Source organism: Podarcis bocagei, assembly GCF_964188305.1.
Source record: "Podarcis bocagei genome assembly, chromosome: 17".
Taxonomy (NCBI): Eukaryota; Metazoa; Chordata; class Lepidosauria; order Squamata; family Lacertidae; genus Podarcis; species Podarcis bocagei.
In genome coordinates, this window is record NC_138143.1 from 5,060,153 (window position 1) to 5,084,333 (window position 24,181).

Consider the following 24,181-nt stretch of genomic DNA (forward strand, 5'->3'; position numbering starts at 1 on the left):
TTTGAGAGCATTTTTATTTTATTGATTCGTAGTTTTAATTATAAGATTATAGTCCAAGTACTGATATCAGCTAAATTTCCCAATTGCAGACACATATTCTATGCAAATACCATGCTTTGGAGAAGTAACGGGAGACTGCACAAATCAGAAGTTATCTGGAGGGTCGACTATGTATTGTATGGAAAATTCTCCAGAACGTCTACCATGGGTTTTCTATCTTTCTCCCTTAAAGTCCTTAGGATGATGCCTTACATATTCTTGAAATATCTCCATCTCGTTTTTGTTACTTGCTCATTTACTGAAACAATAGCTGGCGCAGAAGTCCACAGTAGCCTCAATACTTCTTGCTAGACTCTCATTCCCAGGGACAGGCCTCTAGTTGATGGCATTGTCCGGAAAGGTGCGCATCTGGGCCATCCCAGCTGAGACTTGATAGACCACTGCTGGAGGCAACTGTGGCAACTGCCCTTCACCTGGCAATTTGTTGTGGATATCCCATGGTGCCTGCAGAGATGAGAAGAGCGGGGCCACTTCCAGCACGGAAAGTCATGCACCCGGTAATCGACTGCAGAAGCTGAACCGTCCAACGCAGCACCTTCAATAGGAATGAGAACACACTAATATGTGTGTTCAGCCTAACTCTGCCTCCCTAAACAATGAGAGGATCAGGAGGAGCATCCAGCTACTGGGTCCACAGGCTGCTGCTCTCCCACGGGGCAGGAATAATTGGTGCTTGGCTTGTCTGGAGGTTTCTTCTATCCAGTCCACATAGGAGGTGATGCTGGAGGACAGAACAACCATCTGGGATCCCGGAAAGGGCTCACTCATCAAGCCAACCTGGCTCCATGTCATGCTCTTGGCCTCCAAGTGGCACAGCAGGGCTGCACCCTCACCTACCTGGGAGAAGAAGAAGAAAAGAATGAAGCAAGAATGGCCTGTCACAAGGTGTGAAGATGAGTGGTTGGTTGGAGGCTGTTTGGAGAGATACTCACAGCAGCACCAGGCAGGTAGCTAGAGCTATTTCTTACAACACAGTACATGCCTGGATTGACCCCAGGATATTCCTTGGCACAGTCTGAGGGCATCAGCACCTTGACTTGGTATGCGCTGGAGTCAGCCCCAATTTCACCTGTCAAAAGATGGGTGATTAGCCAGCAAACTGCTTCCAATTCACTTCCCACTTTTGGGAAAGAAAACTTCCAGAATCCTTCCTCCATCCTATGGCATACTGCCCCAAGCTCCACCCTGTCAGAATCCATCCTTGACTCCCAAATGCCTGGACTCTACATTTGTCCGCTGAATCACACCATTTTATCCTGAACTAATTTGTCTCAGGAACTGTGCCCCCACCCCACCTCTGCTTCCATCACCACAATAATAATCTAGTTTAGCACCACTGAAAAATCCACAACTTCCCTACGCTTTTAGCCATATGCTTTCATCATATCTATGCCATAAACACGGGGCCTAATTTACATGTTGCGAGGGACACGTTACCACAGACATATGGTCCCCTCCTGCAACTGCCAAGACATGAGATATATCATCATTGCTTTCAGTGTTTTTTCACTGTACTTCATTGGATGATGTTTGCAATGTGCATGATGATGGCATGTAACATGTCATTTAACAAATGTTACTAGGGAGACACAAGAGATGCTGTGAGGCAGCGACAGTCAAGAGTTCCTCTCAACATCTTTCTGGTACACTTGCACTAATTTTATAGCCATTCCTTCTCCTCAGATAACCCTGGAGATTTTTTTGCTCTGTGAGAGATTGCTGAGAAGTCTCAGCACCCTTGCCAAACTACAATGCTCAGGATTCTTTGCAGGCAGCCATGGCCATTGCATAAAGATTAATGGAATATAGATTTGGAGAGTAGATGTGTCCCTGGTGGGTGTGTCTTCAAGGACTGTCCACTTCCACTCAGCACAGCTGATCCTTACAGTTCACACACAAGGTGTGTGTGTGTGTGTGTGTGTGTGTGTGTGTGTGTGTGTGTGTAAGCAAACGCGCGCGCACGCACACAGAGTAGTTGGGGGCAAAAGGCAGGTTAAGCTTCACTGGCTGCCTGCACAAATCATGCTGCAACTTGATGCAGCGTTACAGGGCTTCCAAATGAATGTACTAAGGGATATTTGATGTTAAGGAACAGAGACTGTTTGAAATAGTCTTGGAGCATACAGCCCTATACAATAGCAAGGTCCCTCTCTCCTCTCCCTCCACCCCACTCCCACCCCACTCCCAGTCAGTCTCCTGGCATACCAGATGGCATCATTTGTAGACCCATCACTTTGCAGCTATCCCAGGGCTCCTTTGGGAAGTATGCCATAGCAGCCACATGTTGGTCAAAGGCGATGGGCTTCTGGAGGAGCAGCAGAGCCACGTTGGAGCTGCCAGAGAGACTGTGCTGCGTCGTCTCCTCATAAGGGTAAATTGCAGCAACATGGATGCCTCTGGCGTGGCCCTTGGGGTGTGTCAGCCTCACAAAGACAGCTATGTTTCCTGGGTCCCTGCAAACAGCAAAGAGCGGCCTGGAATAACTCTGTTTTGGGTCAGAGGAAAAGCAACAGGGCAAAGGGAATAGTGTAGGCTAGTCCATTAAGGCAAATGGGGCACTGCCCCACCAACCTCAGTCTGCCCTAAGCCCCTACCCACCTGCCTTCTTAGCTACAACCAGTTCAGGTGATGGCACTGGCCGTCTGCTTTTTCCTCCTCCTCATTCTCTGTGTTGCCCTTGCAGAACTCCGCAGGGAGCAGGATGGGGACAAAACTAGAATCAGTTGGCGCTGGCTGTTATTGACTCCAACTCCATTGTGGCCTCCCTGCTTTCCACCCTACCAGTCCCAAATGGGCACTAGCCATCACTAACAGGGAATAGTCTCTTGTTCTTCATTTTTTTTGCTCTTGGTAGGACCCATAAGGTCAGCGGTTCAAACCCCCGCAATGACGGGGTGAGCTCCCATTGCTCAGTCCTAGCTCCTGCTAACCTAGCAGTTTGAAAGCACGTCAAGTGCAAGTAGATAAATAGGTACCGCTCCGGCGGGAAGGTAAACGGTATTTCCGTGCTCTGCTCTGGTTCGGCAGAAGTGGCTTAGTCATGCTGGCCACATGACCCGGAAGCTGTAAGCCGGCTCCCTCGGCCAATAAGCAAGATGAGCGCCGCAACCCCAGAGTTGGCCACGACTGGACCTAATGGCCAGGGGTCCCTTTACCTTTACCTTTAGGACCCATAATGATGGGACAGGGCAGGCAGCAGGCTCAGCTATGTTTACATAGTTTATTCAAAGTAACAACTCCTTCATAAACTATGGTAAACTTGATGTTGACCTATGTTAAAACTACGGTAATCTGGGCCTTTTTCTTGCTTCTGTTCATGTTATCTGAACTCATTGTTGATGCTGCGGAGTACAGCCTTCTCCCTTTCCTGTATGCCCTCTGGGCAGCTATATCCTACAGCAGGGGTCAGAAACATTTTCAGCAGGGGGCCGGTCCACTGTCCCTCAGACCTTGTGGGGGGCCAGGCTATATTTTTTTTGGGGGGGGGAATGAATAAATTCCTATGCCCCACATATAACCCAGAGATGCATTTTAAATAAAAGGACACATTCTACTCATGTAAAAACACACTGATTCCCAGACTGTCCAAGGGCCGGATTTAGAAGGCAATTGGGCTGCATCTGGCCCCCGGGCCTTAGTTTGCCTACCCATGTCCTACAGCCTAGGTGAACAAAATAGGTGTGCCTCGTTCACATTCACCCTGTAATGAAATGTCTCCCTGCCCTAACATGTAGCACGGAATGGGTGAATATTGATAAATGAACTAGAGTCCCCCAAAGGGCATGGGCTCTGATCTCCTTATACAGGGCTAGAGAACCTCTAGCCTGTGGGCCTAAGTTGGCCCGCCATGCTTCTCCCATTTGGCACTGATTCCGAAGAAGGCCAGGAGAATGGGGGCATCACTTACGTCTGTTGAACACACTGTGCTGTAGTCAACACCCAGTAGCGGTTCAGAATTGAGCCCCCGCAGCTCTGATTCTCACATGTGGCGATGAGCACTTGCCAGGGCAAGGACAATTGTGCTGAAATCCATGCAGCCAGGGCTGAAGAGGTCAAAGAGGCTGGGTCAGTGTGTGGTGGGGGAGAGGACAATAGCAGAGCAAGTGAGGCTAACTCTAAACAGCAGGAAATGTACATGAAATGCCATTCAGGGGTGCTCTGGAAGGCATTGTGCCATCATAGGTACAGGCCACAGTGACCTGGGGGAGAAGGGACATGTGTTTTGAAGCAGCTCACATGAGAAATTCCAAGCTATCACTCACTCTCTGGTTTCTGTAGCTGCCTAAGATTTTTTGTAGGCCTCAGATGTTTCCAAGGAACTGTGCGATTGTAACGATACCCTGCAACCTTTGTGGTCCTCTCCAACCAGGGCAGGTAGTGGGGCAGACTGCTGAAGACATAGGGGCGAGAGCAGGCTTCATCAAAACTGCTCAGCACCCCCAGCTGAAGCCAGGCCCCATCCTGGGGGTCAGGGCAGATCAGCGGAGAACCCACATCACCCTGGATAGGAGGAGGGAGAAGGAAGGGAAAATGAGAAAGAGAAGTAGGTACAAAAGAAACTTCCCAATCATTACACTCTTTCTGTTATGTACTGAAGTTCTCATCCTGGGCCAGCAGGGGGATACTGTAGATAGTTATGCAAATAAGGGATCGAAAGTGACGTTCAGTGATTGGATAGTTTTAGAAAATTGTTACAGTTACATTGTACTGGAGCTCTATATAAGCAGGCTGACTGAACCCTTCAGTTCAGTTCTGTCCTGGCCTGTGAATAAACAAGAGCTGTTTGAAGAATCGCTGTGTCGTCTGATATGTTCACCCACAACTTAACACTTTCAAACAGCAGTTGACCTGCTTTCTGTGGGGCACTTTATGCTAGAGCTGGCTCAGTAGCTGCCTCAAACAGCAGGAGCCCACAAGGCTTTAGCCCTGCAGGTGCCCCACCTGCCCCACTTCTGGCACAGAAATGGTGCTCGTACTGGTGCTGATTTTGGCTGAAATCACATCCGAAATTTTGCAAGACCTTGTGGAGCATGCACAATCTTGTGCAATTTCAGTGATATCTCACCCAAAATTGGTGCTGTTGGCAGCAGGGCAGGTAGAGAAGCAACACTGGTGGCAGCAGGTATGGTTGCGGCAGTGGCAGGGCAAGGCGGCACTTCCTGTTTCGACATGCCGCCTCTACTTTATGCAAACCATGTAACAAGCTAATTTGTAAATAGCCATCTACTGGATCCATGATAGCAGTATGAGAGAGACAGAAAGACAGACAGACAGAGAACATGCAATATCTAGGTGCTGTTGTACACCTGAAAGAGCTATGTGTGGCAGGCAGGAATTATGTCTTTTAACCTCTTCAGTTTAACAAATGGGTGAGGAGACTGACTTTTTAAATCCACAGCCAGCTGATATCAGCACCGAGTCAAAAAGCGGTGGAGGTGGGTCATAATGATGATCTACTCCCAAGCTCTCTCTCACCGTGCAGACTCCTTCCGGGCCCATTTGAGCCTTGATACAGAATATGGCATTGGAGAGCTGCTCCCCAAGCTGGTCGCAGCTGGTGACGCTCAGGATGTCTAAGGGATGTCTCAGCAGCACGGCAGGGCCTCCTACAGCAGGGAGAGAACACATGGGGGTAGCACCATCTGCCCTCAAGTTAGGCAGCATAAATCCATCTCCATGCCCTCAGTGATGACCACCAGCAGGGCACAGAGATGAGGATCCTTTCACCTTCCAGCTGTTGCCAGACTACAGCTCCCATCATACATGACCTTTGACAATGTTGGTTGAGGCCGGTGGGAGTTGGAGTCCCTTAGCAACTGGAGTACTGCAAGTTCCCCACCCCTATAGCAGGATAAAGAAATTGAGCAGATGGGAACAGGAGGGCTGAAAGTTGAAGTGGGCAAGAGGAATAAGGAGAAGAGTCCAGACCAGGGCAAAAGAAAAGGAATATTGGGATAGAGAGTGGACAATGGACAGGAGTGTCCATGAAGATGAGCTGTGGAAGGTTGATGTTCCCAGACTTATCTGAAACAACAAGACAGCTCTCTGGCTGCCTGCAAGAGTGATGTGACACTAGCATTATACCTTTTATGCATCGTTTCATGAGAGGGCGCTGCACAAAACCAGACAGACTTATCTCTCTTGAGTATCTTTTCCAAGCCTCAGCCTGGGGACCCTAACTACTAACTGATATGCAATCTTGCTCACAGAATCACAGAGACTGGAAGAACCAACAAGGTCATTTAAGAGAGCCCCTCCCTAAAATACAAGGAGAAAATATTAGAGAGAAACTGATAACTGAAATAGCAAAATGGTTGGCAATACAAAAAGAAGAAGTGGAGAGATCAGTTCAAAATGCGTTTAGAATAAGAACAAGAACATCTAGAATAAAGAAAATGCCAGGAGATTGTCTGATTACCTTCAAAGATAAAGACATGAGGAACTTAATTTTACAAAAAAACAGAGAAAGGAGATTAAACATTGATGGGAATTATATAATTATTTTTAAAGATATTCCAGTGAGATTGTTGAAACGAAGAGACCCATATAAGCCACTGGTCCAAATTCTCAAGAAGAATAAGATTGAATTTAAATGGGAATTCCCTCAAGGGATCTCATTTACTTACAAAAGTAAGAAACACAGACTTATCAGTCCGGAGGAAATAAGTAAACTTCAGAGGCGTTACAAGGAGTTGATGGCAGAAGAAGAAGAAGAGGAGGAAAGAGGAGCAGTAGGAGGAGTCGGTTTATTAGAAAGAAAGTATTTAGAAGAAAAGGAAGAGGAAAACGGAGAATCAGAGGAAGGGGAGGAAGAGGAAGAAGAAGAGGAAGAAGAAGAGGAAGGAGAAGAACAGGAAGAAGCCAGATCATAATTAACTAGACAAATCCTTAATTGGGGAAGGAAAGATGGCATTAAAATTATGGAATTGGAATATTAATGGAATGAATGACAGGAGGAAACGCAATAAAATCGAACAATATTTGAAAAAGAAAAATCTTGACATCATCTGTCTCCAAGAAACGCATGTGGCAAAAAAGCACAGGAAAATCTTGATTAATAATAGACTGGGAAACGAATTTGTATCTTCCGATAAAGGGAAAAAGAGAGGGGTTGTAATATATGTAAAAAAGAAGATAGAGGCGCAACAAATCTTTAAAGATGAAGAAGGAAGAATAATAGCAATACAGATTAAATGGCAAGGCGAAAAAATAATAATTGTCGGGATTTATGCACCTAATGGAAATAAAATGGACTTCTATAAAAATCTGGAAGAAAAGTTGTTTGAATACATGGACCAAAAAATGATACTCATGGGGGACATGAATGGGGTGGTCTCACTGGAAATCGATAGGTTAAGAGAAAAAAATGTAAGTAGAGAAGGGAAACTGCCTAAGACCTTTTTTACCATGATAAAAAACTTTAATCTAATTGATATATGGAGATTGAGACACCCGCTGGAGAAGCAGTTCACTTTTTACTCCGAACCAAATCAATCTTTATCAAGAATTGATCAAATTTGGGTTTCGGAGGAGTTAACCCCAAGAATTAGGCAAATTGAGATACAACCAAAAACAATATCAGATCACAGCCCGATAAAAATGGAGGTTAAAGGATACGAAGAAAGATCATTTAGATGGCGTCTCAACGATTACCTCATGGATGATCAAAAGTTCATCCAAGAGGCAAAGAAAAAATTGACAGATTATTTTAAGGATAATATGAACAAAGGTACAAAAATGAGTATAGTTTGGGACGCTAGTAAAGCAGTGATAAGAGGATTCTTTATCCAACAGAATGCAATTAAGAACAAGAATAGAGAGAAAGGGAGGAAGGAAATATTAAAACAAATAATGGATAATGAAAGGGAATTAATTAAGAACCCAAACAGCCTAAAAATAAAAGAGAATATTAAAGTCCTGCAGACACAATTCGCAATGATCATTAATAAAGAGGTGGAATGGAACATCAAAAGACTTCGACAGAAAAATTTCAAATTTGCAAATAAATCTGGTAAATGGCTTGCGTGGCAAATTAGGAAAAGGAAGGAACAAAGCACAATTAATAAAATTATTTTAGATGGAGAAGAAGTCGAAAACCCTAAAGCTATTAGGAAAGGATTCCTGGACTTTTATAAACACTTATATAACAATAGAGAAAAGAACAATATGAAGAAAATAGAAAGATTTTTAAAGGAAAAAAGAGTGCAAAAGATCCCGACAGATAAGAAAGACCGACTGAATGCCCCAATTGTAAACGAGGAAATAAGCGAAATAATAAAAGAACTGAAAAAAGGGAAGGCACCAGGACCAGACGGTTTAACATCCAGTTACTACAAAGAATTAAGGCACGCCCTAATACTACCAATAAAGGAAGTTATGAATAACATATTGCAACAACAGGATATACCTGGAACGTGGAAAGAGGCCTTTATTACACTCATTCCCAAGCAAGATTCTGATCTGACACAAGTAAAGAATTATAGGCCAATATCTCTGCTGAACATAGATTACAAGATTTTTGCTGGAATACTAGCAAAAAGATTAAAGAAGATACTGCAGGAGGTAATACATACAGACCAGGCAGGCTTCCTTCCGAGCAGACAGATGAAAGACAATGTTAGGAACATAATAAACATTTTGGAATATCTGTCTGTAAGGAACGAGAAGCAAGCCCTATTGATGTTTGTGGACGCCGAGAAGGCCTTCGATAATATTTCGTGGGAATTTATGTTAAAGAATTTAGAAATGATGGATGTAGGGAATGAATTTTATAACGGGATAAGGTCAATCTATTCGGAACAGAGAGCTAAACTAATTGTGAATAATGTACATACCGAAGAATTTAAGATATCAAAAGGTACTAGACAGGGGTGCCCTCTTTCGCCGTTATTATTTCTAACAGTCCTGGAAGTCCTTTTAGGCTCGGTAAGGAACAACGATAAAATAAAGGGGGTGACAGTCGGCAAAAACGAATATAAGATCAAAGCCTTTGCCGACGACATAGTAATAACGATTGAAGAACCCATAAGTAGCCTAAATGAAGTATTGGAGGAAATAGACCAGTTTGGTAAAGTGGCCGGATTTACATTAAACAAAAAGAAAACAAAAATAATGGTCAAGAATATGGATCAGAGTCTAGTGGAAGGATTGAAACGAGAATCTGGGATTGATGTGACTAAAAAAGTAAAATACCTGGGAATATGGCTGACCCCAAAAAATATTGTTTTATATGAGAATAATTACATTCAAGTGTGGAAGGGAATTAAGAAAGATTTGGAAACCTGGGGTAGAATGAAACTGTCCTTTTGGGGCAGAATATCAACTATCAAAATGTGCGTGCTCCCTAAAATGATATTTTTGTTTCAAATGATCCCTATAATCAGGGGAATAAGTGTGTTTAAAGAGTGGCAAAGAACGCTTTCGAGATATATCTGGCAGGGCAAGAAACCCAGAATACAATTTAAGTTGTTGATAGATGCCAAGGAAAGAGGTGGTTTTGCCCTGCCAGATTTAAAGTTATATTATGAGGCGGCTTGCCTTTGCTGGCTAAAGGAGTGGATAAAACTAAAGAACAACAAATTACTAGACTTAGAGGGCCATGATAATAGGTTCGGATGGCACGCCTATTTGTGGTTGGAGAAGAAGAAAGTCCATAAAGGTTTCAGTAACCATGTTATAAGAGGTTCATTAATAGAGGTCTGGGACAGGTATAAAAATATTTTGGAATTTAAAACCCCGCATTGGTTGTCACCACTAGAGACAATGTCAGTAAAAAAGATCAATATGAGACCAAACTGGATAACATATGGTGAACTGGTAGTGAAAGAGGGGGAGAAATGGAAATTGAAGCCATACGAACAAGTTAAGGACCAGGTCTATGATTGGACGCAATACTTCCAGGCAAATGCATTATTTAACAAAGATCTTAAAGAAAAAGGCTATATAGAAAAAGTGTCCAAATTTCAATTAGAGATAATTGATAGTGATGTTAAGATAATCTCAAAAATGTATAAACTACTTTTAGAATGGCAAACAAAGGACGAGGAGATCAAGTCGGTCATGATTAAGTGGGCCAGAGACTTTGGTTACAATATACAACTAGAGGAATGGGAAAAGGTATGGAACGATAATATGAAATTTACTGCATGCACGGCACTAAAGGAAAACATAATGAAGATGGTGTATAGGTGGTATATTACACCGGTGAAATTAGCAAAGATGTACAAGACATGCAACAGGTGCTGGAAGTGCAAAGAAAAAGAGGGATCTCTCTTTCATATGTGGTGGGATTGCAGGAAGGTGAGGGGATTCTGGGATTTGATTTATTGTGAGTTGAAAAAGATGTTTAAATATTCATTTGCAAAGAAGCCAGAATCCTTCCTACTAGGTATAACAGGAAGAGAGATAAAAAGACAGGATTACAAATTGTTCCAATACGCTGTTACAGCGGCGAGAATACTGATGGCCCAGAGGTGGAGACAGGAGGAATTGCCGACTTTGAGTGAATGGAGGATGAAACTCATAGATTACGCAGAATTGGACAAAATGACTGGGAGAATAAGATATCAAAAAGATCAAAAATTCATCGAGGACTGGGGAAAGTTTGCGGCATATCTGGAAACTACATGTGATCAACAAACAACGCTAGTGGGGTTTAAAGAGACTTTGTAATATTGTAAGGTATATTGCATGACAGAATCAGAGAGACGTAAGATAATGACAGATTAGCAATATTATATAGAAAATGCGGGAAAATAAGAAAAATGGATGACTGCGGGAGGTGTTGGTGGAGGTTCAAAAACTGTAAATATGTAATTATGGTTGTAATCAATATAAGCAAAAAGAAAACTGAATAAAAATTATTTGCAAAAAAAAAAGAGAGCCCCTCCCTGTGCAATTCAGATCACAGTGTACAAGGAGAAAGCAAGTGCACCACTCACCTTCCAGCACAGACCAGCCTGGTAGCCAACAATTTCTGAAGTCACCTATTGCATCTGCCTTGTCTGAGAGACACACGGGTGCAACAAGGGGACCAAATTCCAGTGGCTCCTCCAATTGCAAAAGGCCCAGGTTGTGAAGGTCCCTGTGCTCCAACCAGTTTGGGTGTGTCAGAGACTGGTGGGTCTGCACTGAGTACATTGCCTTGGAGATGTCAACTAGACCAGCCTGCACCAGGGCCAAAGCTTCTGAATTTTTTCTGAAACAGAGATACAGCAACATAATAGTTTCAGCAACCACACACAACATGTTGCAGAAACAGGTATCGAGCACTCTCTTGTAGATACTGTTGTTATTTGAACTTTTATTATATGAACTGTGAACTTTATATGCAATCAAATAAAATGTGCTTCTGTGGCCCCATAACACCTGCACAGCATGTAAAAGAAATGACATATATTTGGGGTGGGAAGGTTATTAATGCTACATAAGGACTTCCTACTTCAGTGGGCACAGAATGATGAATACATGTTCCAATGTGGTGGCTGGGTAACTTTTTAAGGCACAACTCAGCACAAGTCTGGAAATCACTGAGAAGGATAGAAATGTTCTAGCATGCTAGTAAAGCACCCTGTGATCCTAGGATGAAGGGCAGTATTATAATAATACAATAAAATTCAGCATTTTTAAATGAAGAAGAAGAGGAAGAAGAGTTTGGATTTGATATCCCGCTTTATCACTACCCTAAGGAATCTCAAAGCGGCTCACAATCTCCTTTCCCTTCCTCCCTCACAACAAACACTCTGTGAGGTGAGTGGGGCTGAGAGACTTCAGAGAAGTGTGACTAGCCCAAGGTCACCCAGCAGCTGCATGTGGAGGAGCGGAGACTCGAACCCGGTTCCCCAGATTACGAGACTACCGCTCTTAACCACTACACCACACTGGCTCCGTCAGTGGATGTGATACACAGTAAAAAGGTGCTTGGGGCAGCAATATATTTTGTAAGAGTGAATGGGCAGTAAAATGGCAAATGCAATTCAATATATACAATGTATACAAGTGTAAAATGAAGCATACAGGGCAAGCAACAACAACTTCATTTGACTTATACGCTCAAGGGCTCCAAAGTCATGGTGACTGACCAGGAACTTTCTTCCATGATGTTGGGATCTCTTCACCTTGAAGAGTTCTGTTCAACACCTCTTTCAGTGGGATTGCTAAAACTTCTTGGAATGTTTTATAATACATAGCTGTCAGTCTGTCAGGGCCTGTTGCTTTGCCAGTTTTGGCTTGCTTAATGGCCATATCTATGCCCATCATTGAAATAAAGGTAAAGGGACCCCTGACCATTAGGTCCAGTTGCGAACGACTCTAGGGTTGCAGCGCTCATCTCGCTTTAATGGCCGAGGGAGCCAGCGTACAGCTTCCGGGTCATGTGGCCAGCATGACTAAGCCACTTCTGGCGATCCAGAGCAGTGTGCGGAAACGCCTTTTACCTTCCTTCCGGAGCGGTATCTATTTATCTACTTGCACTTTGACGCGCTTTTGAACTGCTAGGTTGGCAGGAGCAGGGACCGAGGAACGGGAGCTCACCCCGTTGCGGGGATTCGAACCGCCGACCTTCTGATCGGCAAGCCCTAGGCTCTGTGGTTTAACCCACAGTGCCACCTGCCATTGAAATAGGTGTATTGAGATATACTACTACTGAAACTTGGAAGGTATCACTCTTATCCCCAAACAGGGTCAAGATAGATCCAACGTCAAGAACTACAGACCAATCTTCCTACTCAGTGTGGATCACAAAATTTTTGCAAATATATTGGCCAACAGGCTAAAGAAAGTTTTATCTAAGTATATCCACAAGGACCAGGCAGGATTCTTGCCTGGAAGGCATATGAAACATAATATTAGAAACACTGTGGATATTTTGGAAACGTTAAAAGCAAGAAAGAGCTGTAAAGCAATGTTAATGTTTATAGATGCAGAGAAGGCCTTTGACAATGTATCTTGGAGTTTTATGCTACATAACTTTGAAAGTATGGGGGCTGGTCAAGATTTTTTAAATGTTATTAAAGCGATCTATCAAACAAAAAGCTAAAATTATTCTAAATAATGTGGTATCGGAAGAAATTAGAATAGAGAAGGGAACCAGGCAAGGGTGCCCCTTTTGCTGTTTATTTTAGTCCTAGAGGTCTTGCTAAGTATGATCAAAAAAGATGAACAAATTAAAGGTATTACTGTAGGATCCAAACAATATAAATTAAAAGCCTTTGCTGATGATTTAGTATTGACACTGCAAGACCCAGACTCCAGTGCAGTAAAAGCACTGGAGCTGATACAGGAATTTGGGCAGGTAGCGGGATTTAGGTTAAACAAGAGCAAAACCAAAGTAATAGAGAAAAATCTGGACAATGAGGAAAGAAAACTTCTACAAGAAAAGACGGGCCTAGATTTTGTGAAAAATTTTAAATATTTGGGGGTGAACCTGTCTGGGAAAAATCTGAACTTGTACAAAGATAATTATGAGAAATTATGGAATGAAATTAAGAGAGATTTAGAGATATGGTCAAACTTAAAATTGTCATGAATGGGCCGGATCTCAGTGGTTAAGATGAATGTGTTGCCAAAGATGCTTTTTTTTGTTTTAAGCCCTCCCAATTATAGATAATGTGAAATGTTTTAAAGAATGGAAGAAAGCTTTATCTTGATTTATCTGGCACGGGGAAAAACCCAGAATTAAATACAAATTACTTACGGATTCTAAAGAAAGAGGGGGGACTTCCGGGGTGGCGCCTCCAGTGATGGCGGACTCCCTCTGAACTGGAGGGACAAGCTCCGCACGAAACTGGTCTTTTCCGCTGCGGCGTAGCAGGGACCCTTCTGAAAATCACAGGCGGATGAAGCCTGTGACCGTGGGACTCAGCAGGCACCTTTAGCGCCCCCCCAACCCACTAAGGAACCCAGAAACGGGCTCCGAAGTGAAGAGGGGGAAGTGGCGCGGTGCTGTGAGTCAATTGCAAAGCCGCACAGTCATTGCCGGAGAGCGCTGCCTTTTTCCTGGGACAATTTGGCATCAAAAATAACTAACCGTGAGTACTGGAACGCTAAATACCTGGATTTTAAACAAGAATTGGCGGAATAAAAGGGACTCTAAAATTTACCCTAATTTGGTACTGAAACGGAAAGGGCTAAACAGGAAGTCACCCTTCCGTTTTCTTGTAGTTATAACAAAGCAAAGACAACATAAACTAGAGCCTTAAAAATCACTTTTAAAGGATCGTCTTTCATCATTCAAAATTGCGGAACCCCCCTTCGGAAGCAGGGGAAGAAGGGGGACTTTTATTGAGTTGTTTAAACCTGCGGAAATAAAGTTAAAGTAAAGTAATTTTCCACTGTCCTGACCCTGGAGCGGGGTGTCAGATTTGACGATTGAAGCTCATTGACCAGAAATAAATGCTTTGACAGATAGTTAAAAGTAGGGAAATATTGTGATTCCATTGTTTCCTTTCGTCTCTTAAAAGAACAAATATGGACAAAATATCTTAAAGAAGAAACTCTGTTGCCATTGTTTTCAAGGAAAAGAACAATCAGAAGTTTTTCCCCCTAGAGGGGAACTATGAAATTGTAACTAAATCCTGGGAACTTGCGGCTGTTACTGATTACAACTGTGGGAAATAATTTTGTGACCTTGCAGGACAATGCCTTCAGAAGCACTGTTGGGTGCTTTCTGTGAAATAAACGCCCTATTGGATCAGTTAAGTCAGAAGATGCTTTTTATGACTAATGCTGCCAAAACCTTTGATCAGGTAGTGGAAAAGTACATGGAGCCCATTCAGGAACTAAAACAGGAGCGTGCCATGACAGAACAACAGAAAGAAGAGGATTTTTCTGAATCTGGGACGCCAGGGATGGAGGGACTTTTGGCCCAGCAGGAAAATGAGCCTTTGGATCTGATAAATGAACTTGGAAAAAACCAGTTTTGGAAAGATAAAGTTTGGATTGAACTGGAAATGGGGGGTTGGACTGACCCCCCTTTGCAGGGATGTTTGGACTTTCCGAGTCTGGTAATGGGCCGTCAGAGGTTTGGAGCTGTTGGGACTTTCAATTTTGGAGGGAATTTGAAATATGTTTTTAAACATCACATGGAGCTTAGTCTGGACTGTGAGATAAGGGCTGATTTGCTGAAAAGGGTAAAAAACACTATTAAGCTGGAGTTCCCGCGAGTGAAAGGAAAATATGAAGAAGAGCTGCGGAAGGGACATGGAAGAAATTTGAAGGCCTCGGATATAAGAGCACCAGGTTAATGTGCCAGACTAATGGGACAAAAAAAAAGACTGACAATCCCGGGACCGGGGGGAGGGGACGCTGGAAGAAGATTGGATTGTTTTTATTTTACTGTATTTTTTATATTATTATTATTACTAGAAATGTTTTATGAATGTTGGGAAAATGTTGAAATGAAATAACTTGGCTCTTGTAAAAATGTTTAAAGAATTTGGCAAAAAGGTAATGGTTATGAGTAGTTGGTAAAAAAGATTTAAGTTTTAAGCTCTAAGGTCGTTTTTATAAGACGATGATAATAGAGTAAGGCAACGTAAAGATAAAATATTATGAATTATGGAAAGGATTTGCTGTGACAATTATTAATCAAGATACAAGAGATGGGAGGAGGAGGAGGTCATGGAAAGAAGGTAACGGAAACTGGAGAATTTGAAAGCAATGGTTTTATTTTTTATTTTTCTTTTTATGCTTTTGTTTTTTCTTCTTTTTTGTAATTTTGTCTTTTTTCTGTGTAATTTTATTTTTTTTTGTTTCAATAAATATCATTTAAAAAATAAATAAATAAATAAATAAATAAAGAGGGGGATTTTCCCCTACCAGATTTGAAAATCTATTTTGAAGCAGCAGCGCTTTGCTGCATTAAAGAATGGATACAACTAGAAGATACTGATGTATTAGATTTGGAGGGATTCGACAATGTATTTGGATGGCATGCATATTTATGGTATGATAAGGTAAAGGCCCATAATGCATTTAAAAATAATGTAATTAGGAAATCGTTGTACAATGTTTGGATAAAATACAAAGATCTTTTAGAAAGGAAAACGCCCAGATGGCTTTCACCAGTGGAGGCGAAGGCTCAGATAAAAGTTAAATATGGAAATCAAATGGTTGAGATATTCAGATTTATTATTGGAGGATAATGAAGGATACAAACTTTACCATTTGATCAAGTTAAATATAAGTTAAAATTGGTTACACTACCACCAGATTAATTAATTGTATAAATTAGATAAGAAAAATAGTTTTGCTTCTGAAAAATCTAAGTTGGAGACAGAGTTGTTGGATTCTAAAGTTAAAAATCTGTCTAAAATATATAAAAATAAAAAAATTCCTTCTAGTAGCACCTTAAAGACCAACTAAGTTAGTTCTTGGTATGAGCTTTCATGTGCATGCACACTTCTTCAGATACACTGAAACAGAAGTTGCCAGAGAAGGATCTGGCAACTTCTGTTTCAGTGTATCTGAAGAAGTGTGCATGCACACGAAAGCTCATACCAAGAACTAACTTAGTTGGTCTTTAAGGTGCTACTGGAAGGAATTTTTTTATTTTGACTATGGCAGACCAACACGGCTACCTATCTGTAACTAAAATATATAAGTTACTGTTGGCGTGGCATACAAAGGATGAACAAGTTAAATCAGTAATGATAGATTGGGCAAGAAATGTAGGACATAACATAATGTTTGAGGATTGGGAAAGATTGTGGAAGAAAGGGGTTAAGTTCACGCGTACAATGTTAAAGGAAAATATAATGAAAATATGATGATGTATAGATGGTATTTGACCCCTGTTAAACTAGCAAAGATTTATCATAACTGTGACAACCTATGTTGGAAATGTAAAGAAAAAGAAGGAACTTTTTATCACATGTGGTGGACCTACCCCAAGGTGAAAGACTTCTGGGAAAAGATTTATAACGAATTGAAAAGAATGATGAAATATACATTTATAAAGAAACCAGAAGTCTTTCTTCTTGGAATAACAGGTTTGGAATTGCCCAAGAAAGATGTTAAATTATTTTTGTATGCCACAACTGCTGCTTGAATATTACTAGCTAAGAAGTGGGAAACGCAAAAACTACCAACTGTGGAAGAATGGCAGATGAAGATGATGGACTTTTCGGAGCTTGCCGACCTGACCGGTAGAGTCCGTGACCAGAATGAGGAGGAGTATCAGGAAGAATGGAAGAATTTTAATTACTATTTAGTTAAATACATTAAGTTAAATTAATTGGAAAAAGCTTGCAATTACCAGCTAGGCCTAGGATTTAAATAAGTAATGCGAGGAAATATTATGCTTAATGCTGAATTGGGAAGAATGACTGATGTTAAGTGATTAGGTTAAGATTTTAAGAACTTTGATTTGGAAAACCGTTAAAATGATATTCATTGAAATTCAACTAGGGGCGTACGAGGAAGTCACTTAACAATGTTAAGAAGATTAGTTTTAATAAGGTTATGATTTATGTTTGTCTGTTTATTTGTTAATGTGTTTATTAATTTTGCGAAAACCAATATTTTTTTTTGAAAAAAGAAAAAGAAAGAACAAGTCTGCCTTGCCTACAGTTTTGAGTAAAACCACTGAAATTCATTCCTTATATCTTTAGAGTTTTGGTCTACCACTGCGATTTTATTTATAATATTCTGTTTCCCCCCCCCGAAAAATGGCACCGAAAAATTGATTTTTCAGCTTGTTATCAGATGAAGGAGAATAAATTAAAAATTGTGTATAGGTGGTACCTGATGCCCACAAAACTCATCAAAATGTACAAAAGGGGCTCTAAACTCTGTTGGATATGCTCAGAGGAGGAAGGATCCCTAAAACACATGTGGTGGCCTTGCAAGCAATCAAAAAATATTGGGAGATGGTCTATGAAGAATTTTTAAAAAATGTTTAAATTTACCTTCACCCCCAAAACCCAAAGCCTTCCAGCTAGCCATCATAGGAGAGGAGCTACCAAAAAAGGTGTGTAACCTATTTTTATACGCCACAGTTGCTACAAGAATTATGTATGCAAAGATTTGGAAAGACAAAGCTATTCCAACAGAAGAGCAATTGTTCGATAAACTGACTGTTTGCAGAATTAGCGAGCATGACTTCTAAAATAAGGGATTGTGATGAAGGGAGGACAAGGGCTGAGTGGGAATATTTCAGAGAGTACCTAAAAAGAAATGATATTACAACTGGCCTGCAAGCAACTGTTTGAACAGTAAAATAAAACAAAGGATTTGGTAGAATTAAAATAAGGTGTAGAAAACAACGGAAATGCAGCAAACTAAGGTTCTGTTAGAATGTCACTGAAGGTTAGGTTGGGAAGTCTGTAAAAAATAGTATAAGGTAAAATGTGTATGGTGTATTGTAAAATTGAAAATGCAGAGAGAGAGAGCGACCAAGACAATGCACCCATCTAGAACTAGGTCAACCTGAATAACAGGATACTTACATAAGGTTGGCACAGTTGGCTGAGGTTAAAATCCACCAGGGGTTGAGAATGGAGCCAGCACAGAAATGCCGGATGGGCAGCGTGAGAGCAACAACCCAGGGAAATTCCCCCAACTCCGCCTCAGAGCAGCTTGGGCATTTGGGCACAAAACCAGGCCGCAGCCCACATCCTGAAGGGAAAGACCAACATATTAGAAATGAATTTGCTTGCCTTCAGTTCTCAGTTTATCTAACGGAAGTCTGAAGTAATATTATCCAGTACACTCTATTTCCCGACAGAATGATGGGGGAGCAACTGGTGGCACACACATAACCAGTTCCTCAGATCTCCCCCTTATTATTATTATTTTTCAGGGGTGGGGAGTACATGTACTCACCAAATTTGCGATCCGTAAGAACTGCCATCTTGTTAAGTTGGTAGGTATGGGAGTTGGCATCCCATGCCAGTCCCATCTCACACTGTTTCAGCGTCACCTGTACAGGGAGTTGCAAGTTGGGCATTATGGTTACACTAGGTGGGGCAAGTAATGCTAGGGAAGGGCCAGGAGATGGGCCTTCCTCGCGTTTACTCTTGGGGAACTGTGGCCTAGCTACAACAATATGAACAGGAGCACCTTGGTTGATATAAGTGTCTGGTATGGATGCTACGGCTGTTGAAGGAGGCGTTTGTGGCTGTGAAGTGGTAGCAGGTATTATTATTATATGTGGTTGTACAACAGCTGACATTTCTGTTGAGTGTATTGTGGATGTTACAGATATTTGGTTGGTTGTAGAGGATGTTGTGGATGACTGTCCTGTTGTTGTGGACGACTGTCCTGTTGTTGTGGACGACTGTCCTGTTGTTGTGGACGACTGCCCTGCTGTTGTGGATGACTGCCCTGTTGTTGTGGACGACTGCCCTGTTGTTGTGGACGACTGTCCTGCTGTTGTGGACGAATGCCCTGTTGTTGTGGATGAATGCCCTGTTGTTGTAGACGAATACCCTGTTGTTGTGGACGACTGCCCTGTTGTTGTGGACGACTGCCCTGTTGTTGTGGACGACTGCCCTGTTGTTGTGGGTGAATGCCCTGTTGTTGTGGACGACTGCCCTGTTGTTGTGGATGAATGCCCTGTTGTTGTGGGTGAATGCCCTGTTGTTGTGGACGACTGCCCTGTTGTTGTGGATGAATGCCCTGTTGTTGTGGACGAATGCCCTGTTGTTGTGGGCGACTGCCCTGCTGTTGTGGACAACTTCTGCGTTGTTGTGGATTTTAGTGCTATTGTAGATGTTGCAGAAGATAGATGTTCAAGTGTGGAAGACACTACAGAAGATGTTTCTCTGGCCATTGTAGATGTCTGTCCAGTTGTTGAAGATGATAAAAATGGGGACTGCCTGGTAGTTGTAAGTGTTACATGGGGTGTTGTGATATTGGGGAGGGACTGCGTTGTTGTGGATGTTTTCTGAATTGTTGTGGATGTTGTAAAATTTACATGATTATCTGCTGCAACTATTGTGACTACTGACTGTAGTCTATTGAGTGCTGATGTAGAGTGCACTGAAGTTGTAGGTATTACAGTCAATGGTTTTGTAGCTTCTGGCGATGAGAGTTCATTTGTAAAGGTAGAATCCAACAGTGGGGGGTTGGATGTCAAAGCTACTTCTGATGGTTCAACAGGTCCAACTGCTTCAGATGCTTCAGATTCTTGTTCCACAATTGGGGGTGTTATAGACGCTTGTGGGACTTGTGTGGTTGTTTGTGCTGTTGATGTGAATACTATGCCTGTTGGGAATGTTACAGATTCTCCAGCTGTTGAAGATAATTCTCCTTCTGTTTCAGACAGAGCATATAATGGTGTGATTGCTGGGGAAGACAATTCACCATTAGTGGTCTTGCTATCGTTCAGTTGTGGACCAAGTGCTCCTTCTTGACTCAGCCACTTCAAATGGGATAAAATCTGAGAAGCCAGGATAGGAGCTGTGCAGTCGTGTAAGCTCTGGGACACAACACCCATCACCTCCCAGTGCCCGCTGCCAGGGTCACGACAAATCACAGGACTGCCTACAGACACCTGTAGCAGAAAAGAGAGCATGATAATCAGATATGGAATGAGACAACTAAAGCAGATGATAAAAAAGGGGTCTGTGCCACTAAAAGCAGCAAGAAAGGCTGCCTCTTGGGAAGCATAGGAGCTCAGTAGTTTTTTCCCAGCTCCTCAGCTATGCTGCAGTTGGCATGAAGAGGCAATTATTTTGTTTGATTGTGCTGTTTCCTGTCCGCACCAGCAGGTGAAACATGACAGGATGTGTCCAGAATGAAGAAAAGGTGTCCCTGTCATCCCTGCCCTTCATTTCTCCTACATAACTATTTGTGCTTTCTGGTAATGTTTGTTGGTGTCCTATACACTCACACTTTAAAAAAAAATCCCATTAGAATTCTGGTATTTCCAAACCTTGGCCAATCTTCCCTTCCCCTCTGCTGATTGTAGTTCCTTTCTAATGACATTGGTCCTATCAAATAGTATAAGACCAGATCTAACTTCCCACATACACAAAATGGTGACTAGAAAAGGGAAGTATAGAATGGGCACCCACTAGAGAACTGATGAGGTGGAGTTGGTTTGGAATACAGAATCACAATTTGCTGGCCGTTGCTGAAGTATGAGGGAAGTGCTGTCCTTCTCATATGCAGCTTCCTTTTTGAATTTTGAACAAGGACCCCAAATCAATAGGGATGTGCCTTAACACATCTTCCTGCATCACAAAATGCAAAGAGATATGACAACAGCAATAGCATTGTGTGAAGTACTCTGTCCTGGTACCCCATTTGCTAGAGAAAAGGCACCTGGCAAGGGATCCGGGAAGAGAAGAAATGTTAGCAATGCCTAAGCTCCTGGGTTGTTCTGGAGACAGGTTGCTTTGTACAAGAGGCTTCTTCTCTGTACAAAGTACCCTTTCTACCTGTTTCCCATGTTCCCTTTTGTGAGCCTTATGTGTACAACATGAAGTCAGAGAGATACAGACACATGCTGTGCACCCTATTATCCGGTCTCCCTGTGTGGGATTTATATACAAATGGTAATGAGCTGTGATGGGTTGATGAGTGAGTCACCCCATATCCACCCCATTACCAGAAAGCACCCCATATACTCTGTTGTGGAGATGTGGTCTGGACAAAAAAATATGTGCAAGTGGCCATTGTTTAATCCCTCCTCCCCAATGTGATCAATGGGAAGGGTTTTTTGTGGCCAGGTCTAGCTCCTGCCAACCTAGCAGTTCGAAAGCATGTCAAAGTGCAAGTAGATAAATATCTGGCGGGAAGATAAAGGGCATTTCTGTGCACTACTCTGGTTTCGCCAGAAGTGGCTTAGTCATGCTGGCCACATGACCCAGAAAAACTGTCTGCGGAGAAACGTCGGCTCCCTCGGCCAGTAAAGCGAGATGAGCGCCGCAACACCAGAGTCGTTCGTGACTGGACTTAACTGTCAGGGGTCCTTTACCTTTGCTAGGGTTGGTGTAAAGTGTGTGTGTGTGTGTGTGTGTGTGTGTGTGTGTGTGTGTGTCCCCATTCACACAATCGACCCTGAATCCATTCATAAGGGATTACCATGCAGTTTGTGTCATTAGACGCCTCTCTTGAAACACACAAGTTCCATGATTTGCCTATGTCAGGCCATTGCTTGGCACATTCTGATGTCACCAAAGTATGCACAATGATCTCCTTCACTGACCATCTGAAGGACCCTGTGAAGATGGAGAGATGACTATAAACTGCAAGGCCTGTTAGCCTAACTCCAGGGGTCCACTCCAGCACTCATCAGTCTCAGCGCTGTGTGTGTGTGTGTGTGCATGCGTTTTTTTAAAAAATCAAATTCTCCTACATAGCCTTCTCTAACTTCTAAGCCTTCACTGACCATATTTTTTCTAATATTTCCATAGCCCTAAGATATATAATTTATATAATTATATAATTATACAATAATATAATTGAGTAATAATCACCCCAACACTCTCAATATATTAAACTATGTGCCAAATACACATTAGTTGAGTATAGTGGTTCTAACAGATGTGACACATACACTTAGTCTTTTTAAATAACTTGCAGACTTATGAGTACCTATGACTTTGGGCTGTGGTCACCTTCCCCACTAGCGCAACCCCCTCAGACCTTGACAGGGCACCTCCAAACTCACCGTCGTGTCTCCGCTCAATAATCCTACATTCCTCTTGCGTGTCATAGGGTTTTTCTTTCCGAATGACACAAGCTGGCCATATGTCTGGCTTCCTTAAATCAACTGGCTGGCCAAGCAGAATGAGTCCCAGGTCATTGTTGGGTGGTGCATCCCAAGAGCTGAAACCCCGGTGTGAAATGAACTGGCTCACTGTCTTGGTGCTGAAACGACCATGAGCGCCAGTGAATTCCACATTGCTCGGCTGCCTGCAAGGCAAACATGGAAGGTCATTTAATAATCAACCATAGCTATCAGATCCTGAATGGCGAGACCTTACTCCACAACAGCCTGTTCATTGTTCAGGCACTCTGTTTCATTTCAGAACCAACCATCTTAGGACCAGAGCTAGCACTCCATCAGGAGAAAAGCACTTCCAATCTCTCACATTACTCACATCAGTAGGAAACAGTTGGCTGCTGTCAGGACCCACCAGCTGCTCAGGACAACTCCTTGGCACCTTTTGCCATTGCCAAATATGTTCACTAACCAGGGTGCTTCCAGGGCTTCTCTCTCTTCTGGGGAGGGAGACTTGTCCCAATTCGTCCAGGGATGCCGGATGCTACAGACTACAGAGGAACAGTAGAATATTGTAGGATCTCCCATTCCCTGCATCCTGACTGTGGTACAATGTGTAATACATGCTTTAGTTGGGGCTTTGGATATTGAGTGGTGGTTAACCCCAATGGAGGAGCCTTTGATGGCTCACCAACACTCCAGGCCAGTTCTAGAGTTAGCCTCTAATGTAAACCAGTATTGCACACCCTCCCTCAACATGGTACAGGTTAGTCAAATGAATTAGTTGGCTGTGCAAATGAACGCCACATGGAACCTTTTTCTTTTTAAAAACATGAGCTTTATACATAGTTCATTGTCAGGGGCTAATGTTCTGTACTTGAAACCTCCCATTCAGTTATACCGCTTAATCCTAAAGAGTTTCTGGGTTGCACAAGCCTTTCTGCTTCCCATAACATGGGGAGCAGAACTCAAGTGTGCTAGCTCTGCCTGTGGTCACTTACAGGTGGTGGAGGAGGACAAAAACAACTGGAAAAGGGCAGAGAGCCCAAGGAGAAGCTCCATCCTTCCTCTCTATGGCAGAGGGAGGCTTTGGGATCATAAAGGTGCTTCATAGGGAAGATGAGAAGAGGTAGTGTAATCCACAGGCCCCACTGAGGCAGGGAGTCAGCACATGAGTTGTCTGGGATGGAACATTTAAGCTCACAAAAGACTCACCTGTGACATCAACTCCATAGAACTCTGAGAACTGCTTTGAATTCTAGCATGCCTTAAGACTCGAGTTCAGTGTTCCTGTCACCTCTTCTGATCCTTGAATGCAGTTCTCTTTCAAAGATGCTGCTGTCCCCAGCACTGGCTGGAGCAGATGGGAGCTGGAATCCAAGAAACATAAGAACATGGGAAAAGCCTGCTGGACCTCGCTCACCTAGTCCAAGCAACCTGTTCTCACAG

At 42.6% G+C, this 24,181-nt stretch overlaps 1 protein-coding gene across 2 annotated transcripts; it reads right to left on the minus strand.

Moving 5' to 3' along the window:
* Positions 1-23,936, minus strand: LOC308577222 (uncharacterized protein). Of its 2 annotated transcripts, none has more exons than XM_081177249.1 (13): positions 23,734-23,936; positions 23,205-23,283; positions 22,679-22,923; positions 22,090-22,226; positions 18,883-20,554; positions 18,507-18,675; positions 11,001-11,257; positions 5,536-5,666; positions 4,323-4,560; positions 3,968-4,103; positions 2,266-2,513; positions 993-1,129; positions 1-897 (listed from the first exon to the last, which is right to left on the minus strand). In XM_081177249.1, the coding sequence occupies exons 1-13, from the start codon at positions 23,792-23,794 to the stop codon at positions 631-633; spliced, it is 3,777 nt and encodes a 1,258-aa protein (XP_081033375.1). In that variant the 5' UTR covers positions 23,795-23,936; the 3' UTR covers positions 1-630. The 2 variants fall into 2 exon arrangements, with proteins under 2 accessions (XP_081033375.1, XP_081033374.1); XM_081177248.1 differs by having other exon boundaries at positions 23,112-23,283.
* Between the last annotated feature and the right edge of the window lie 245 nt (positions 23,937-24,181).